At 42.2% G+C, this 16,415-nt stretch overlaps 1 protein-coding gene across 2 annotated transcripts in view; it reads left to right on the top strand.

Annotated features, from left to right (window-relative positions):
- The first annotated feature begins 10,892 nt into the window (after nt 1–10,892).
- LOC115113085 (cell division cycle and apoptosis regulator protein 1) overlaps nt 10,893–16,415 on the top strand; it is a 29,794-nt gene continuing 24,271 nt past the window's right edge. For both annotated transcript variants that reach the window (XM_029640312.2, XM_029640309.2), the window contains exons 1-3: nt 10,893–10,974; nt 12,494–12,657; nt 15,187–15,365. In XM_029640312.2, coding sequence (XP_029496172.2) covers nt 12,546–12,657; nt 15,187–15,365 — 291 coding nt within the window. In that variant the 5' untranslated portion in view covers nt 10,893–10,974; nt 12,494–12,545. The remainder of the gene's footprint in view (nt 10,975–12,493; nt 12,658–15,186; nt 15,366–16,415) is intronic.

Genomic DNA, 16,415 nt, shown 5'->3' with positions numbered 1-16,415 from the left:
CCTGCATCACAGACTCTAGATTCCGATGAAGACAGTGGGGATGAATATGACCTTCATCATGAGCCGCTACAGGTTCCCACATCTCCTACAGTACCTGAGGAGAGGAATGCTGAACCAGCGAGAGAGTGGGAACACAGGCCCCCAACAGTGAAACGGACAGTTGCAGTGCCAGTCCCTGATACGCTACCAGCACAGCCTCTTGTTGAAAAGCGGCTGGAGGAGACAACAAGTTAAAGACCTGCCTGCTGAGGAGAGTAACTTGCCTGCTGAAAATTTGCCTGATGATCATCCACCAAGTGCCTTTCCTTCATATACTGATGCTGCTGAACCTGAGGAACCAGCCTACCAGCTGCCACAAAGAGAGAGACACCCTCCAAGACGTATCACCTATGATCAGCTTGGTATCCCTTCCTGCTACAGTATACAGCCACAGCCACAGTTGTTCCCTGTCTACTCTGCACCAGGACTGGTTCCATGGCTGCCATCACTACAGCAATGTTACTTTCAGCCACCTTACATGTATGGGCTTCAGCAAACATGAGGCTACAGAGTTGACATGTTTGACCATGGACTACTGTCTGATTTCACAGACTGTCAAAAGAGACAATTTGCAGACTATGCATATAGATCATTAAAATTGATGGACTGTTGATCAATAGTATGAGAAAATACTGTTTATGTTATATAGCTGGTCAACAGATATGGACTGTGAATATAACTTGTTAGTTATATTTGAACTGTGACCCGTGACTTCTGCTCAAGTACTACCTTACAGAAGAGGATTTTCTAGGTCCAGTGCATACGGACTGTTGAAGAAGACAATGTTGGTAATGTTGGGACAACATTTATTTTGTCGGGGAGAGTGTGACAGGTTAAAGGAAATATTCAAAGCCTGTTATACATTAAAAAGTATTAGTAAGTTCATAGTATGTGAGGATCTTAAAACATCTAAGGTTAAAAAGATGCATTCAGTATTAGTTGATAGAGATTGATAACATTCATATAATTGTGTTAAAGTTCAAATCTGTCAAAGGGTACGAATTGTGAGAGTAATGTGTAAACGTTATATTGATTACTTTATTTTGTAGTGCCTAAAAGTGTTAATCTGTGATCTACGAAATGTTCTTAATCTATGAGCCGGAGATCGATTGCTCTGGTCTCCACCCATATTCCTGGGGAAAATCTCGGTCTTTTCTCATTGAACTATACGTTAAATTGAGAATACAACACCGTATCACTGTCGTGATTATTTCTCCCCTGTTTTCAGGGGCGTAACAGTAGCAGGTTCAAGGGTGTGGGGTTTCCATCTCACCAAGTTCAATAACCAAACACACACAAGGAGCACAACTAGAATGCAAATGGGGAGTTTATTTGGGAGTTTTGCACACTGGGGAAAGGGGGAATTCACCAACCATTTCACAGTCCACAATCCGTTTCTCCAGGGGTAATCATAAAACTCAGGTCCTCGGCCAAACCGGTTCGGTACACAGTGGGGTAACCACACAGCCATTTCACTCGCTTCCCTCTCCATTCTCTGCCGCATTCTCTTTTATCCCCAAGCATTCCCTGGCTTAATGACCCACAGGCTCGCCTCGTTGGGGCAGGAAGTCCATATAAGGCTCGGGGGGTGGAGCCTCCCTTCAATTACCACGCCCCTCACCTCTCCCTGCCACAAATGTATGTGTTCTCTCAGAAAAAGGACATGTTTGACTTTCAGAAAAACATATTGATCAAGCTCAGGCACGTAAACATTGGGGTGCATTTTCCAATTTTTCCAAATCCTAACAAGGTGAAACCTAACAGGGTGGAAAGATTGAGCTATCGTATAATTTTTTCTCTATATAATTTAGCCTAACAGTGTAATTTATGAGTGGAACATACAGACTAACAACATGAAACATGGACAAATAAATAAACTTAGTGTTTATTTATTTAGCTTCACACTTCTTCTTTTTTTACCCATAAGAAATGATGACACTTCCTGAATATTGTAGGAAGGGGTTGATTTCTTAAATAGAGAATTACAACAAACTAACAAGGTGGAAAGTGGTATCGGGGACACACAGAAAATCTTAAATAAAATAATAATAAATACAATAATCATGAAGAAAAAAAATATTGATACTTTAAAATAATTAAGAAAAATGTTAAACGTTATTATTTTAAGACTTGATAACACCTTGATAACACCTTGGGACATGGCAAAAACTCTTACACCCACTGACAAAAAGTGTTTAAAATGCATTAAATTCCCTTTCAAGATCCATATTTGGTGTAAAGGACACCTGAGATTATATTTAAAGCCTTTTGCAATCCACATTTTACACTAAATAAGAACTTCTATTTTCTGGGGAGAGAAAAGGCACCGCTAGGCCTCCTGAGTGGTGCAGCGGTCTAAGGCACTGCATCACAGTCCTTGAGGCGTCACTACAGACCCAGGTTCGATCCCGGGCTGTGTCCCAGTAGGCCGTGACTGGGAGACTCATGATGCGGAAAAAAGCCTCGTGGACCTAGACTTGGCGCTCCGGTACTGCTCGCCGTGTGGTAGCAGAGAGAACAGTCTATGAATAGGGTGGCTGGAATCTTGGACAATTTTCAGGGCCTTCCTATGATACTACCTGGCATAGAGGTCCTAGATGGCAGGAAGCTTGGCCCCAGTGATGTACTGGGCCGTTCGCACTACCCTCTGTAGTGCCTTGCGGTCGGAGGCTGAGCAGTTGCCATACCAGGCAGTGATGCAACCAGCCAGGATGCACTCGATGGTGCAGCTGTAGAACCTTTTGAGGATCTGAGTACCCATGCCAAATCTTTTCAGTCTCCTGAGGGAGAATAGGCTTCGTCATGCCCGCTTCATGACTGTCATGTTAGTTTGTTGGTGATGTGGACACCAAGGAACTTGAAGCTCTCGACCCGCTCCACTTCAGCCCCGTTGATGTTAATGGGGGCCCGTTCTGCCCTCCTTTTCCTGTAGTCCACAATCAGCTCCTTTGTCTTGCTCACATTGAGGGAGAGGTTGTTGTCCTGGCACCACACGACCAGGTATCTGAACTCCTGCCTATAGGCTGTCTCATTGTTGTCGGGGATCAGGCTTACCACTGTTCTGTCATCGGAAACAGGGAGAGGGAGAGGTTGAAAATGTCAGTGAAGACACTTGCTAGTTGGTCAGCGCATTCTCGCTGTACACGTCCTGGTAATCCGTCTGGCCCTGCGGCCGTGTGAATGTTGACCTGTCTAAAGGTCTTACTTACATCGTCTGAGGAGAGTGTGATCACACAGTCTTCCTGTACAGCTGGTGCTCTCATGCATGTTTTCAGTGTTATTTGCCTCGAAGTGAGCATAGAAGTACTTTAGCTTGTCCGGTAGACCCGTGTCACTGGGCAGCTCTCGGCTGTGCTTACCTTTGTAGTCTGTAATGGTTTGCAGGCCCTGTCATATCCAATGAGCGTCACAGCCGGTGTAGTACGGGATCTTAGTCCTGTATTGATGCTTTGCCTGTTTGATGGTTCGTCGGAGGGCATGGCGGGATTTCTTAAAGCTTCTGGGTTAGAGTCCCGCTCCTTGAAAGCGGCAGCTCTAGCCTTTAACTCAGTGCAGATGCTGCCTGTAATCCATGGTTTTTGGTTGGGGTATGTACGTACGGTCACTGTGGGGACGATATCATCGATGCACTTATTGATGAAGCCAATGACAGATGTGGTGTACTCCTCAATGCCATTGGAGGAATCCCGGAACATGTTCCAGTCTGTGCTAGCAAACAGTCCTGTAGCTTAGCATCTGCTTCATCTGACCACTTTTTTATTGATCTAGTCACTGGTGCTTCCTGCTTTAATTTTTGCTTGTAATTTGCCAAATGGAGGGTGAGGGAGAGCTTTGTATGCATCTCTGTGTGTGGAGTATAGGTGGTCGAGAGTTCTTTTCCCTCTGGTTGCACATTTAACATGTTAGAAATTCGGAAGAATTTGGGAAATTAGGAAGTTAAATCAGTTTTACCTAAGTTTCCCTGCGTTAAAGTCCCCGGCTACTAGGAGAGCCGCCTCTGGGTGAGCATTTTCTTGTTTGCTTATAGTGGAATACAGCTCATTCAATTATATGTTGGTGCCAGCCTCTGACTGTGGTGGTATGTAAACAGCTACAAAGCATATAGACAAAATCTCTCTCGGTAGGTAAGGGTTCTGCAGCTTATCATGAGAAACTCTACCTCAGGCGAGCAATGGCTCGAGACTTCCTTCGATATCGTGCACCAGCTGTTGTTTACAAAAATACATAGACCGCCAGCCCTGGGGTCAGGGCCTGTTCCCCGAGGGAGTCGTAGATCTTCCGCCTCGGGCTCGTCAGAGTCGTGAAAGAAGAAAAAGGATTCTGCTAGTCCGTGGTGAGTAATCGCAGTCCTGATGTCTAGAAGTTATTTTCGGTCATAAGAGACGGTAGCGGCAACATTATGTACAAAAATTGTAAAACAAATAAGTTACAAACAACGCAGATAAACAAACAAAAAAACACAAATCGGTTGGGGGCGCGTAAAACGTCTGCCTTCTGTTCCTGCGCCATTTTAATATTTTTTGTTTTCCCAAACGAGGAAAAAAATACAAATAAATCTACTCTTAATTATGAACATATAATTTACACATCCACTATCAAAGGAAAAACAGAAAGAAAGGATTAACACCCCTTTTTTATGCGTACATTATTTACAAAAGTGTACAGTCCCTAAAAATGAAACACTGAGGTATAGACTGGGCCTTGACAGACCAACCCCAATGCCCGCTGGGATACGGAGGTCAGAGGTCAGGCGATGATAACATGGCCGTTGCCCTCGCCAGTTTAGTCTGTTAGAGTGAGAATTGACAGAGGCCATTGCGTGAGTCTCTTTCTTCGCATTCCCACACTGACTTACAGTATCAGGCAGTGGTTGTTCTTGGAGACGGCGACACAGGAGAAGGATGGGGGCTGGTGTGTCCGGGTGCACAGGGCAAGCGTTTTAGTTCCAACCTTATAGCATTAGCTAGATGAGATGCTGGTGCTTTAACAGGCTAGCATATGGTACTGGTTGAGATTAGAATAATCTGCTGAAGCATTTAGGTTGGGTGGAAAAGGAGAGTGACAATGGTTACTAGGAACATGAGCACCAAGGTGGTGATGGTGAGGAGATGGTCAGCATCTATTTTTTCCCACCTCTATACTTCCAAGCTGCATGCCTTGTTACATGTAATACATATTCCTGTGAATTCCTATCATTATTCCACAGTGTAGATATAGTGTTAAGTTGCACGTAGAGCAATATAACACTGGTGCCCTACTGCCTCATGGCTTTTAAAGTGACAGTGAGGGATACTGACAGAACACACACAAGATGCACCTAGAAGGTCATGAACCCACACAGAGGAGAACTGAAGCTGCACGGGTACTAATGAAAATGGCTCTCTGACATGTTTTTATTTTACTAGGCAAGTCAGTTAAGAACAAATTCTTATTTTCAATGACGGCCTAGGAACAGTGGGTTAACTGCCTTGTTCAGGGGCAGAACGACAGATTTTTACCTTATCGGCTCGGGGATTCGATCTTGTCCAACTAGTCCAACGCTCTAACCACTAGGCTACCTGCCACCTCTTACACAGCCTGGATGTCCTTTGGGTGGTGGACCATTCTTGATACAGACGGGAAACTTTTGAGCGTGAAAACTCCAGCAGCGTTGCAGTTCTTGATACTCTCAAACCCATGTGCCTGGCACCAACTACCATACCCCATTCAAAGGCACTTGAATATTTTGTTTTGCCCATTCACCCTCTGAATGACACAAATACACAATCCATGTCTTAAATGTCTCAACACTTAAAAATCCTTTAACCTGTCTTCCCCCCCTTCATCTCCACTGGTTGAAGTGGTAGTGACATCAATAACAGATCATACCTTTCACCTGGTCAGTCTATGTCATGGAAAGAGCAGATGTTTTGTACACTGAAATATTTTCCATATAATTATAATGTATTTATTATTTCTCACACAGTATTTAATATTTTCTCCAAGTTTAACAGAGCAGCAATGATACTTCAAGCTTTCCCCCAGTGTGTGTCACACTTATTGCTCGTCTTTGGACTATTTAGCCATTGGTCGAAGATGAGCCTTGTTACCGGTAATAACTCCCTACATGTATCATGAGTCATGACCGTAAAATACACTACACCTGTACATAGACCTGACCCCATTTCAGTAGTTAGAAAGAATTCACACCCCTCGACCTTTTCCACATTTTGTTGTATTACAGCCTGAATTTAAAATGAATTAAATATAGATTGTGTCACTGGACTACACAAAATACCCCAGAATGTCAAAGTGGAATTATGTTTTTAGAAAATGTTACACCCCTTTGTTATAGCAATAAGTTCAGGAGTAAAAATGTGCTTAACAAGTCACATAATAAGTTATATAATGTTACTTACCCTACACTATTCATCTCATATGCATATGTATATACTGTACTCTAGATCATCGACTGCATTCTTATGTCACTAGCCACTTTAACTATGCCACTTTGTTTACTTTGTCTACATACTCATCTCATATGTATATACTGTACTCGATACCATCTACTGTATGCTGCTCTGTACCATCACTCATTCATATATCCTTATGTACATATTCCTTATCCCCTTACACTGTGTATAAGACAGTAGTTTTGGAATTGTTAGTTAGATTACTTGTTGGTTATCACTGCATTGTCGGAACTAGAAGCACAAGCATTTCGCTACACTCGCATTAACATCTGCTAACCATGTGTATGTGACAAATAAAATTTGATTTGATTTGATTTGATAAGTTACATGGACTTACTGTGTGCAATAGTGTTTAACATGACATTTGAATGACTACCTCATCTCTGTACCCCACACATACAAGTATCTGTAAGGTCTCTCAGTCAAGCAGTGAATTTCAAACAAACATTCAACCACTAAGACCAGGGAGGTTTTCAAATGTCTCACAAAGAAGGGCACCTATTGGTAGATGGGTAAAAAAAACAGACAATAAATATCCCTTTGAGCATGGTAAATTATTATTTACACTTTGGTGTCTACAAAGTGATGCAGGCATCCTTCCTAACTTAGTTACGGAGAGGAAGGAAACCGCATAGTCATTTCACCATGAAGCCAATGGTGACTTTAAAGCAGTTATATAATTTAATGGCAGTGATAGGACATAACTGAGGATGGATCAACATTGTAGTTAATCCACAATAATAACATAAATGACAGAGTGAAAAGAAGGAAGCTTGTACAGAATAAAGATTCCAAAACATGCACTAAAGTGCAAAAAATGTCCTGAATACAAAGTGTTATGTTTGGGCCCAACACAACACATCACTGAGTACCACTCTTCATACATTGAAAAATATACAGTGGGGCAAAAAAGTATTTAGTCAGTGCAAGTTCTCCTACTTAAAAAGATGAGAGGCCTGTAATTTTCATCATAGGCTCACTTCAACTATGACAGGCAAAACGAGAAAAAGAATCCAGAAAATCACATTGTAGGATTTTTAATAAATACTTATTTTCCACCATAATATGAAAATAAATTCATAAAAAATCCTACAATGTGATTTTCTGGATTTTTTTTCTAATTTTGTCTGTCATAGTTGAAGTGTATCTATGATGAAAATTACAGGCCTCTCATCTTTTTAAGTGGGAGAACTTGCACAATTAATGGCTGACTAAATACTTTTTTGCCCCACTGTATATAAACAAAACATGTAAAGTGTTGGTCCCATATTTCATGAGTTTAAATAAAAGATGGCAAATGAATGGAAAACGCTGCACACTGCTGCTCATGCTCCCAGGTGATATTTATTTATAACAACGTTTCGACCCTTAGGTCTTCATCAGGCATAAAAGATCCCAGATATTTCCCCTGCACACAAAAAAACATATTTCTCTAAAATTTTGGGCAAAAATGTATTTACATCCCTGTTAGTGAGCCAAGAGAATCCATCCACCTGAATAGGTGTGGCATATAAAGAAGCTGATTAAACAGCATGATCATTACACAGGTGCACTTTGTGCTGGGGACAATAAAAGGCCACTAAAATGTTCAGTTGTGTCACATATCACAATGAGGGAGCGTGCAATTGGCATGCTGACTTCAGGGATGTCCACCAGAGCTGTAGCCAGAGAATGTAATGTTAATTTATCAACCATAAGCTGCCTCCAATGTCGTTTTAGAGAATTTGGCAGTACGTCCAACCAGCCTCACAAACACCGACCACGCGTAACCACGCCAGCCCAGGACCTCCACATCCGGCCACGTGGACAGCTGCACAAACTGCCGGAAGCTGTCTCAGGGAAGCTCAGCTGCGTGCTCATCTTCCTCACCGGGGTCTTTACCTGACTGCAGGTTGGTGTCGTAACCGACTTCAGTGGACTAATGCTCACCTTCGATGGCCACTGGCACGGGGGAGAAGTGTGCTCTTCACGAATGAGTCCCGGTTTCAACTGTACTGGGCAGATGGCTTTGTGTGGGTCAGCAGTTTGCTTATGTCAGCGTTGTGAACAGAGTGCCTTATGGTGGAGGTGGGGTTATGGTATTGGCAGGCATAAGCTAGGGACAACGAACACGATTGATTTATTATCAATTTCAATTTGAATGGACAGAGACACTGTGACGAGATCCTGAGGCCCATTGTCGTGCCATTCATCCACCACCATCACCTCATGTTTCAGCATGATAGGGCACGGCCCTTCGTCGCAAGGATCTGTACACAATTCCCAGAAGCTGAAAATGTGCCAGTTCTTCCATGACCTGCATACTCACCAGACATGTCACCTATTGAGCATATTTGGGATGCTCTGGATCGACATGTACGACAGCGTGTTCCAGTTACCGCCAATATCCAGTAACTTTGCACAGCCATTGAAGAGCAGTGGGACAACATTCTACAGGCCATAATCAACAGCCTGATCAACTCTATGCAAAGGAGATTTCGCGCTGCATGAGGCAAATGGTGAACACACCAGATACTGACTGGTTTTCTGGTCCACACCCCTACTTTAAAAAAATAAGTTATCTGTAATCAACAGATGCATATCTGTATTCCCAGTAATGTGAAATCCATAAATTAGGGTCTAATTAATTTATTTGAATTGACTGATTTCCTTATATGAACTGTAACTCAGTAAATCGGCAGACTCATCGTTAGACTCATCGGCAGACTCACTCATTGTAACCTCATCGGCAGACTCGATAGCCTTGGTTTCTCAAATTATTGCCTTGCCTGGTTCACCAACTACTTATCTGATAGAGTTCAGTGTGTCAAATCGGAGGGCCTGTTGTACGGGCCTCTGGCAGTCTTTATGGGGGTGCCACAGGGTTCAATTCTTCGGCCGACTCTCTTCTCTGTATACATCAATGATGTCGCTCTTGCTGCTGGTGAGTCTCTGATCCACCTCTACGCAGACGACACCATTCTGTATACTTCTAGCCCTTCTTTGGACACTGTGTTAACAACCCTCCACACAAGCTTCAATGCCATACAACTCTCATTCCGTGGCCTCCAACTGCTCTTAAATACAAGTAAAACTAAATGCATGCTCTTCAACCGATCGCTGCCTGCACCTGCCTTCCCGTCCAGCATCACTACTCTGGACGGTTCTGACTTAGAATATGTGGACAACTACAAATACCTAGGTGTCTGGTTAGACTGTAAACTCTCCTTTCAGACTCACATCAAACATCTCTAATCCAAAGTTAAATCTAGAATTGGCTTCCTATTTTGCAACAAAGCATCCTTCACTCATGCTGCCAAACATACCCTCGTAAAACTGACCATCCTACCGATCCTCGACTTCGGCGATGTCATTTACAAAATATCCTCCAATACCCTACTCAATAAATTGGATGCAGTCTATCACAGTGCCATCCGTTTTGTCACCAAAGCCCCATATACTACCCACCCACCACTGCGACCTGTATGCTCTCATTGGCTGGCCCTCGCTTCATACTCGTCGCCAAGCCATCTACAAGACCCTGCTAGGTAAAGTCACCATAGCAGCACCCGCCTGTAGCACGCTCTCCAGCAGGTATATCTCTGGTCACCCCCAAAACCAATTCTTCCTTTGGCCGCCTCTCCTTCCAGTTCTCTGCTGCCAATGACTGGAAGGAACTACACAAATCTCTGAAACTGGAAACTGGAAACACTAGCTTTAAGCACCAGATGACTGCACCTGTACATAGCCCATCTATAATTTAGCCCAAACAACTACCTTCTTATTTTCAATGACGGCCTAGGAACAGTGGGTCAACTGCCGACAGATTTGTACCTTGTCAGCTCGGGGATTTGAACTTGCAACCTTTCGGTTACTAGTCCAACGCTCTAACCACTAGGCTACCCTGCCGCCCCGTCTAACAATAATCAACAACCAACTTGACAGATTATGAATAGTTTTTTAAAAGAATGTGGAAATATTGTACAATCCAGATGTGCAAAGATGTTAGACATACCCAGAAAGAGTCACGGCTGTAATCACTGCCAAAAGTGACATTTGTTGGCTTGGGGTGTGAATGCTTATGTAAATGAGATATTTCTGTATTTAATTCTCAATAAATTTGCAAACATTTCTACAAACGTTTTCACCTGGTCATTATTTTTTTTATTTTACCTTTATTTAACTACGCAAGTCAGTTAAGAACAAATTCTTATTTTCAATGATGGCCTAGGAACAGTGGGTTAACTGCCTGTGGGGTATTTGTGTAGATGGTCGAGAATTTAAAAAATGTTTTTATCAAATTTGAATTCAGGCCGTAACACAGCAAAATATGGAATAAATCAAGGGATATGAATACTTTCTGAAGATTACACAGATTGCCTGACCGACCTTGTTATTTTGTCGTCAAAGAAAAGTATGTAGCGCGCGTGCGCGCCCCCTGATCTACGCATGCGCGGCGACAGTGTTTGATCCATCTCCGCTGGCGAATGAACAGAGGACAGAGGTAAAGGCATGAGGCCAATATTTTTTCCTCTATCTGTTAATGTAATAAACATTTTGGATGCTCCCTTACTGCATAATGCAATTATTGTCGCAAAATTAGAATGCCCATCAACCTTTCTATCCATCGGTCTTTTATAGAGCTGCGTCGTGTGTTACCTTGCTTAGGCCTCGTTATAGCTAACGTTAGCTACGTTTTACTAGTCGTCTTTGCTTTGATAACAAAACCCACGAGTCATCATCAAAGCTAGCTATTATCATAGCAAACTAGGTAGCTATCTAGCTATTTATCTCCGTTTGCAAGGTAACCCAGCAAATGTTGTTAGTTAGCCTATGTCTATTTATAGTTAAAGGCTAACCAGGTAGATGATATCTGTAATTGTCTAGCATGTGCATTAGCTAGATGGCCTGTAAAACTCTCGGTAGTTTTGAGCACGGTACAGGTACCCACCAAAAATGTTTGTTAAGAAAATAGAAAGTAAAAATCATTTGAAAGCTACAGCTTTTGCCTTTTGTAAGACCCCCCTCTCCATCCACATTACATTGTATGCATCCTCCTCCACATGCACCGTTGATTTCTCACCCATTTACAATAGGAAACGTGAATGATGAAAATATGTTTTCTCACCTCGATAACTTGAAAGACCTGATTGCTAGGGTCATTTTAATATGTCAAGCTTGGAAATCCATTCAGCCTTTTTAGCACAGTGACTCAACTGATTTTACTGCATGGTCGGAACTAGAAGCACATGACATGCATTTCGCTACATTTGCTAACCATGTGTATGTGACAAATAAAATTTGATTTGATTTTAAAGTGGCCAAGAGACATCATGTGATCTACTGCTGTCTAGTGGACAAACTGGGAATCTGTTGTATCTCAGGCTCTGTAGTAAACACATTGTTTCCCACCTTTCTAACAGTACTAAGCTTGTGTTTGTCAGACTTAGTTCTGAAGTATAGAATATTATGCGTAGTTTAGAAAATGCCACCAGAGGGCATCAGAGTTGAAGAGGCTAACTAAATATTATGCCACATTCATTAATTTAAATTTTTCTAATTCTAAGGCTTTCTAATTATTAACAAAAGGTCTCATACAGAAGACGAGTTCGTCCAATGACTCTTATGTGTAATGTAATAAAACTGAGAGTCATGATCAAGGGATAGCTAGCTGGCCAACTAAGCGACATTTTCCAGCAGTGAACGTTTTGCTAACCTGCCCATTAATTATATTGTTGCTAGTCTCACTATCCCGCCTAGTAGAGGCAGCTGTCAAGGGGCCCAACATTGTTGTTGTTTTAGCCAAGGTGGTAACTTAACGATATATTAGCCAAGCTAACGTTAGCTGATATGATTTAGCTATCTAGGTATTGTATTAGCTGTAAGTAAATCTGTAACAATTTCCTCCTGTATTGTTTGTTTTTGTTGCTAGCTGCCTGTGTTTGTGGTCAATGAAAGCAAGGTCAATGTCAAATGAAGAATCCTTATACAAATAGGCCCGTTTCCGGTTGTTGTTTTGACAGGATATAAACCTAAATCAGTTCCGTCAATACACTTAAGTTCGAGCCGTGACTCATGGCCCAGTTTGGGGGACAGAAGAACCCACCATGGGCGGCTCAGTTCACTGCCACGGGGGTGTCCCAGCCCAGCCACTCAGGACAGTCCCTGGACCTCAACAGCCTACACTGTGAGTATGACATTTTTTCTGGATGACTGCCTTTCCTTCTATAATCTGTACTCATCTGTGGGATACAATTAATGTGAGGTTGAGGCAGGGTTTCAGATAGGAAAATGTGACGCCGGACATTTGACCGGCAGTATTTTAATTTACAAGATATTTGCGATCAGGGTGTCCATCCAGAAGACTGACAGAAATCACATTTAGATTATGGTAATTCATATTCACCCCCTAGAGTCTATATTAATTAACACAAAACATTTCCCATCAAAATCCATCAGTTTTTTTGGCATGGGCTGCGTCTCAACCCACAGCATCTGCCGATGTCGCCCTTCCGCATCTGCGGTGAAGGTGGCAGAGCTAGAGCAGTGTTTGTCAGATTATGAGACATTCCGAAAATTGGTCTTCTCACGAAAACGTCTATAACGTCAGAACGGTTTGACCTACAAACTAAAGATGACTCCCACGAACACAATGGTGTTCTCCGTTTTGCTCTACGACCCCCAGAAACGTCACAGGACTTGTCTGAAGTCGATACAGCCAATGTGCCAACTTCTGTCAGTAGTGTCCGAACAGTTTGGGCTACACACTAGTATGCCCCCTCTAAGGAAAGGTGAGTCTCTCACGAACAGGTTGGTTGTTTTGCTCTAGGACACCCACAAGCCTCACAAGACTTGTCTGAAAGTAGCCCGGTACCAGCTTAAAAAATTTATGGAAGTACAGTATATATGGAGATAGTTTTGTGCCTAAAATAGGGGGTTAAAAACATGTCAATCTTTCATAACTTCATTTTTTGAATTATTTTGTTTTACTCTATATTTATCCATGTTTAACAGCATGCTTTATTCAATGTGTTTCTATGGGATAATAGCAGTAAGGTAAATGCTGTTTCATCAAATTTTAAATATATATATATACCTTAAGGGGTCCTAATATTCTATGTCACGTAGTCATACCAAGGATTTTTTAAATTGTACCTTTATTTAACTAGGCAAGTCAGTTAAGAACAAATTCTTATTTTCAATGACGGCCTAGGAACTGTGGGTTAACTGCCTGTTCAGGGGCAGAACGACAGATTTGTACCTTGTTAGCTCGGGGATTTAAACTTGCAACCTTCCGGTTACTAGTCCAACGCTCTAACCACTAGGCTACCCTGAATTCCATATGTTCTCTTAGTAGACCGAACCCCCAGCTTAGACACTTAAGGATTAATAGAGCATGAATGTTGAGGACGATGTGCGGTCTTTCCTACGAAATTCTCATGTGCACTTTTAAGATGTTAGGCTAGTAAATGTGGACAGTTATTCTATGTCAATCTACTATCCCCCATAGTAAAAAAGTTGACACATTTTTTGGGTCAGCTGGTGGAGAAAGAAATGGCCTATTCCAGACTTTGGGACAGTTGTGGGACGATGGATTTCAAATTCATACAACCAACTAGGCTACATTAAAGAAATTAAAATAAAAAATGGAAAGGGGGATACCTCGTCAGTTGTACAACTGAATGCATTCAACTAAAATGTGTCTTCCGCATTTAACCCAACCTCTCTAAATCAGAGAGGTGTGGGGGGCTGCCTTAATTGACATCCACATCTAAGCAATGAGTGATGCAATAGATCAGAACGTTTATCTTAAAATGTATAATGTTCTTAACATTATAAGCGCAACAATGTGCACAAGGCATTAGACTACACACTAATGTTCGTTCCATAATGCAATTAGCAGGAAAACACCATTATCAAAAGGACACCGCTCGTGCAAGTGGTTTCATGTGACAGAGAAAATAATTTGGCTACTGGACAATGAACTAAAGTTGTCTAGGCTACACATTTTGAAGCTGGTAAGACATGCCTGATGATATGTATTAAAATGTTCAGGTTTCAAACAATTAAGTTTATGTTTTCAAAATGATACTGCCTCCAGCTCATTGCAAAGTGGTGTGTGATGCGCTGATGAAGCCTGACTTCTGTTGCCTGTGTTTGCTGTTTGAGATGCTGTAGCAGCAGCTTTTGCTGCTGACTGATTTTCTGTTCAAAGGCTCTGTATATGTTTGCTGTAGGCCTACGCGTGTGATAAATAAGATGCATAAAGAATATACTGTGCACCAATTTAATTCCACTAAATTATGCAAATGTACCGATAGACCGATAAGCATGACCACTCACATGTATTTACATTGACTGGTATTTCCATCAATAAATAGGCCAAAAAGCATTATTTCGCAAATTGGCTGGGGCCAATTTTATTTATCGTTTTTTCTATTATTATTTTTTGGGACAAAGGCTTGCTATTACCGGATAACGGTAACCCTGGGTTGAAGGAAACTGAATCTCACTGATCTCTTTGGCAAAGTTTGTGATGGAGCGGGTTCAGATTAGTCCGCTGGATATAAGTACTATACTTTTTTCTTTCTCTCTCCCGTCATTTGTTTTCTGTTTCTCGTTCTGCCGGCTATCACTCCATTCTTCTCACTTGCCATACATCCTAACACCACTCTTTATGCATTCTTCTATTCCCACACCCATCTCTCCCCTGCAGCTCTAGGTGTGCAGCAGCCATCTCTCCTGGGTGCGTCTCCCTCTATGTACTCCCAGCAATCGGCCCTGTCTGCAGCCTCCCTCAACTCCCAGTCGTCCGCCTCCAACTACCAGCTATCCCAACAGACTGCAGCCCTGCAGCAGCAAGCCGCAGCTGCCGCCGCTGCAGCACTGCAACAGGTGAGCTACGCTAGGGTCAGCTGGGCAGTGTTCTGCTAGGCACAATGCAGCTAAATATTCTTTAACAGAATATGATAATATTTGTGACTCACCACCTGGATTCGGTCTTATGTAACAAAATGTGAAATTGTGTTTTTTTTTTACATTGGATAAAAGTAGAGACTCAGAGCGGATAAAAGTAGAGACTCAGAGCTACAAAATGGTTTATTATACACTGCATTTGAGGAACAATGGGAAAGTAATTCTGCTTTGAAAGTTGATGAACTTGTAAACTCACTTTTGAGAAAATCACCTTTGAATGTTTTGGTATCTAGCTCTTCTTTGTCTACACCCATTCAGCATCGTTCACACCCTCTTAAGCTTTAGCCCCACCCATCTTGTTTCGCTCTTGGAGTGCACACTTGACGCACTGGCCGATGATTTGTTTACCTCTGGATAACATGAAAACAGCCTAACCAGCTCTGCTGGCAACAATTTAATTACGCTTTTTTGCAGACGTTTACTGACACCGGCCATATTCAGCAGGTGTTGTACACAAGCCACGTAATGTTAGCAAATGAGCCAGCCAGCTAACGTTAGCTAGTTAAACAACAATGAACAAAGTGCCAACAATGTCACAGTGCTAAGAGCTAACCAACCAGGTTCAATATTAGCTAGATAACATTAGGCTCTAACTAGAAAAGCAAACGGTACTGGGAAACAAAGAATAACGTTAGCTAGGGAGCATTATTTTGGTCAGACAAACTGGTTTGGGAACCACCGAGGTACAGAGATTGGCAAGTGGCCAAACCTCACAAGACTTGAAGGAGCTGTGATGTTGGAAAACCTGTTCTCATGTTCTGATTTGTGGGTGATCAACTGATGAACACCCCCACACCATGAGACAGATCAGTGTGAACAACATATTCTTTAGATTCTGAGTGAAAGTCTGTTTTTCTCATCGCTGTGGTTGAGTATGAAGTCACTAACTGTTTAGTAAATGGTCTTCCCTTCAAAGCAACATCAAGTCATTTTAACTTTTTCTTTCTGTCTCATCTCACTTATTGTTTT

Source organism: Oncorhynchus nerka, linkage group LG28 (assembly GCF_034236695.1).
Source record: "Oncorhynchus nerka isolate Pitt River linkage group LG28, Oner_Uvic_2.0, whole genome shotgun sequence".
NCBI classification, from domain to species: domain Eukaryota; kingdom Metazoa; phylum Chordata; class Actinopteri; order Salmoniformes; family Salmonidae; genus Oncorhynchus; species Oncorhynchus nerka.
This window is presented reverse-complemented; position numbering and strand designations above follow the sequence as displayed.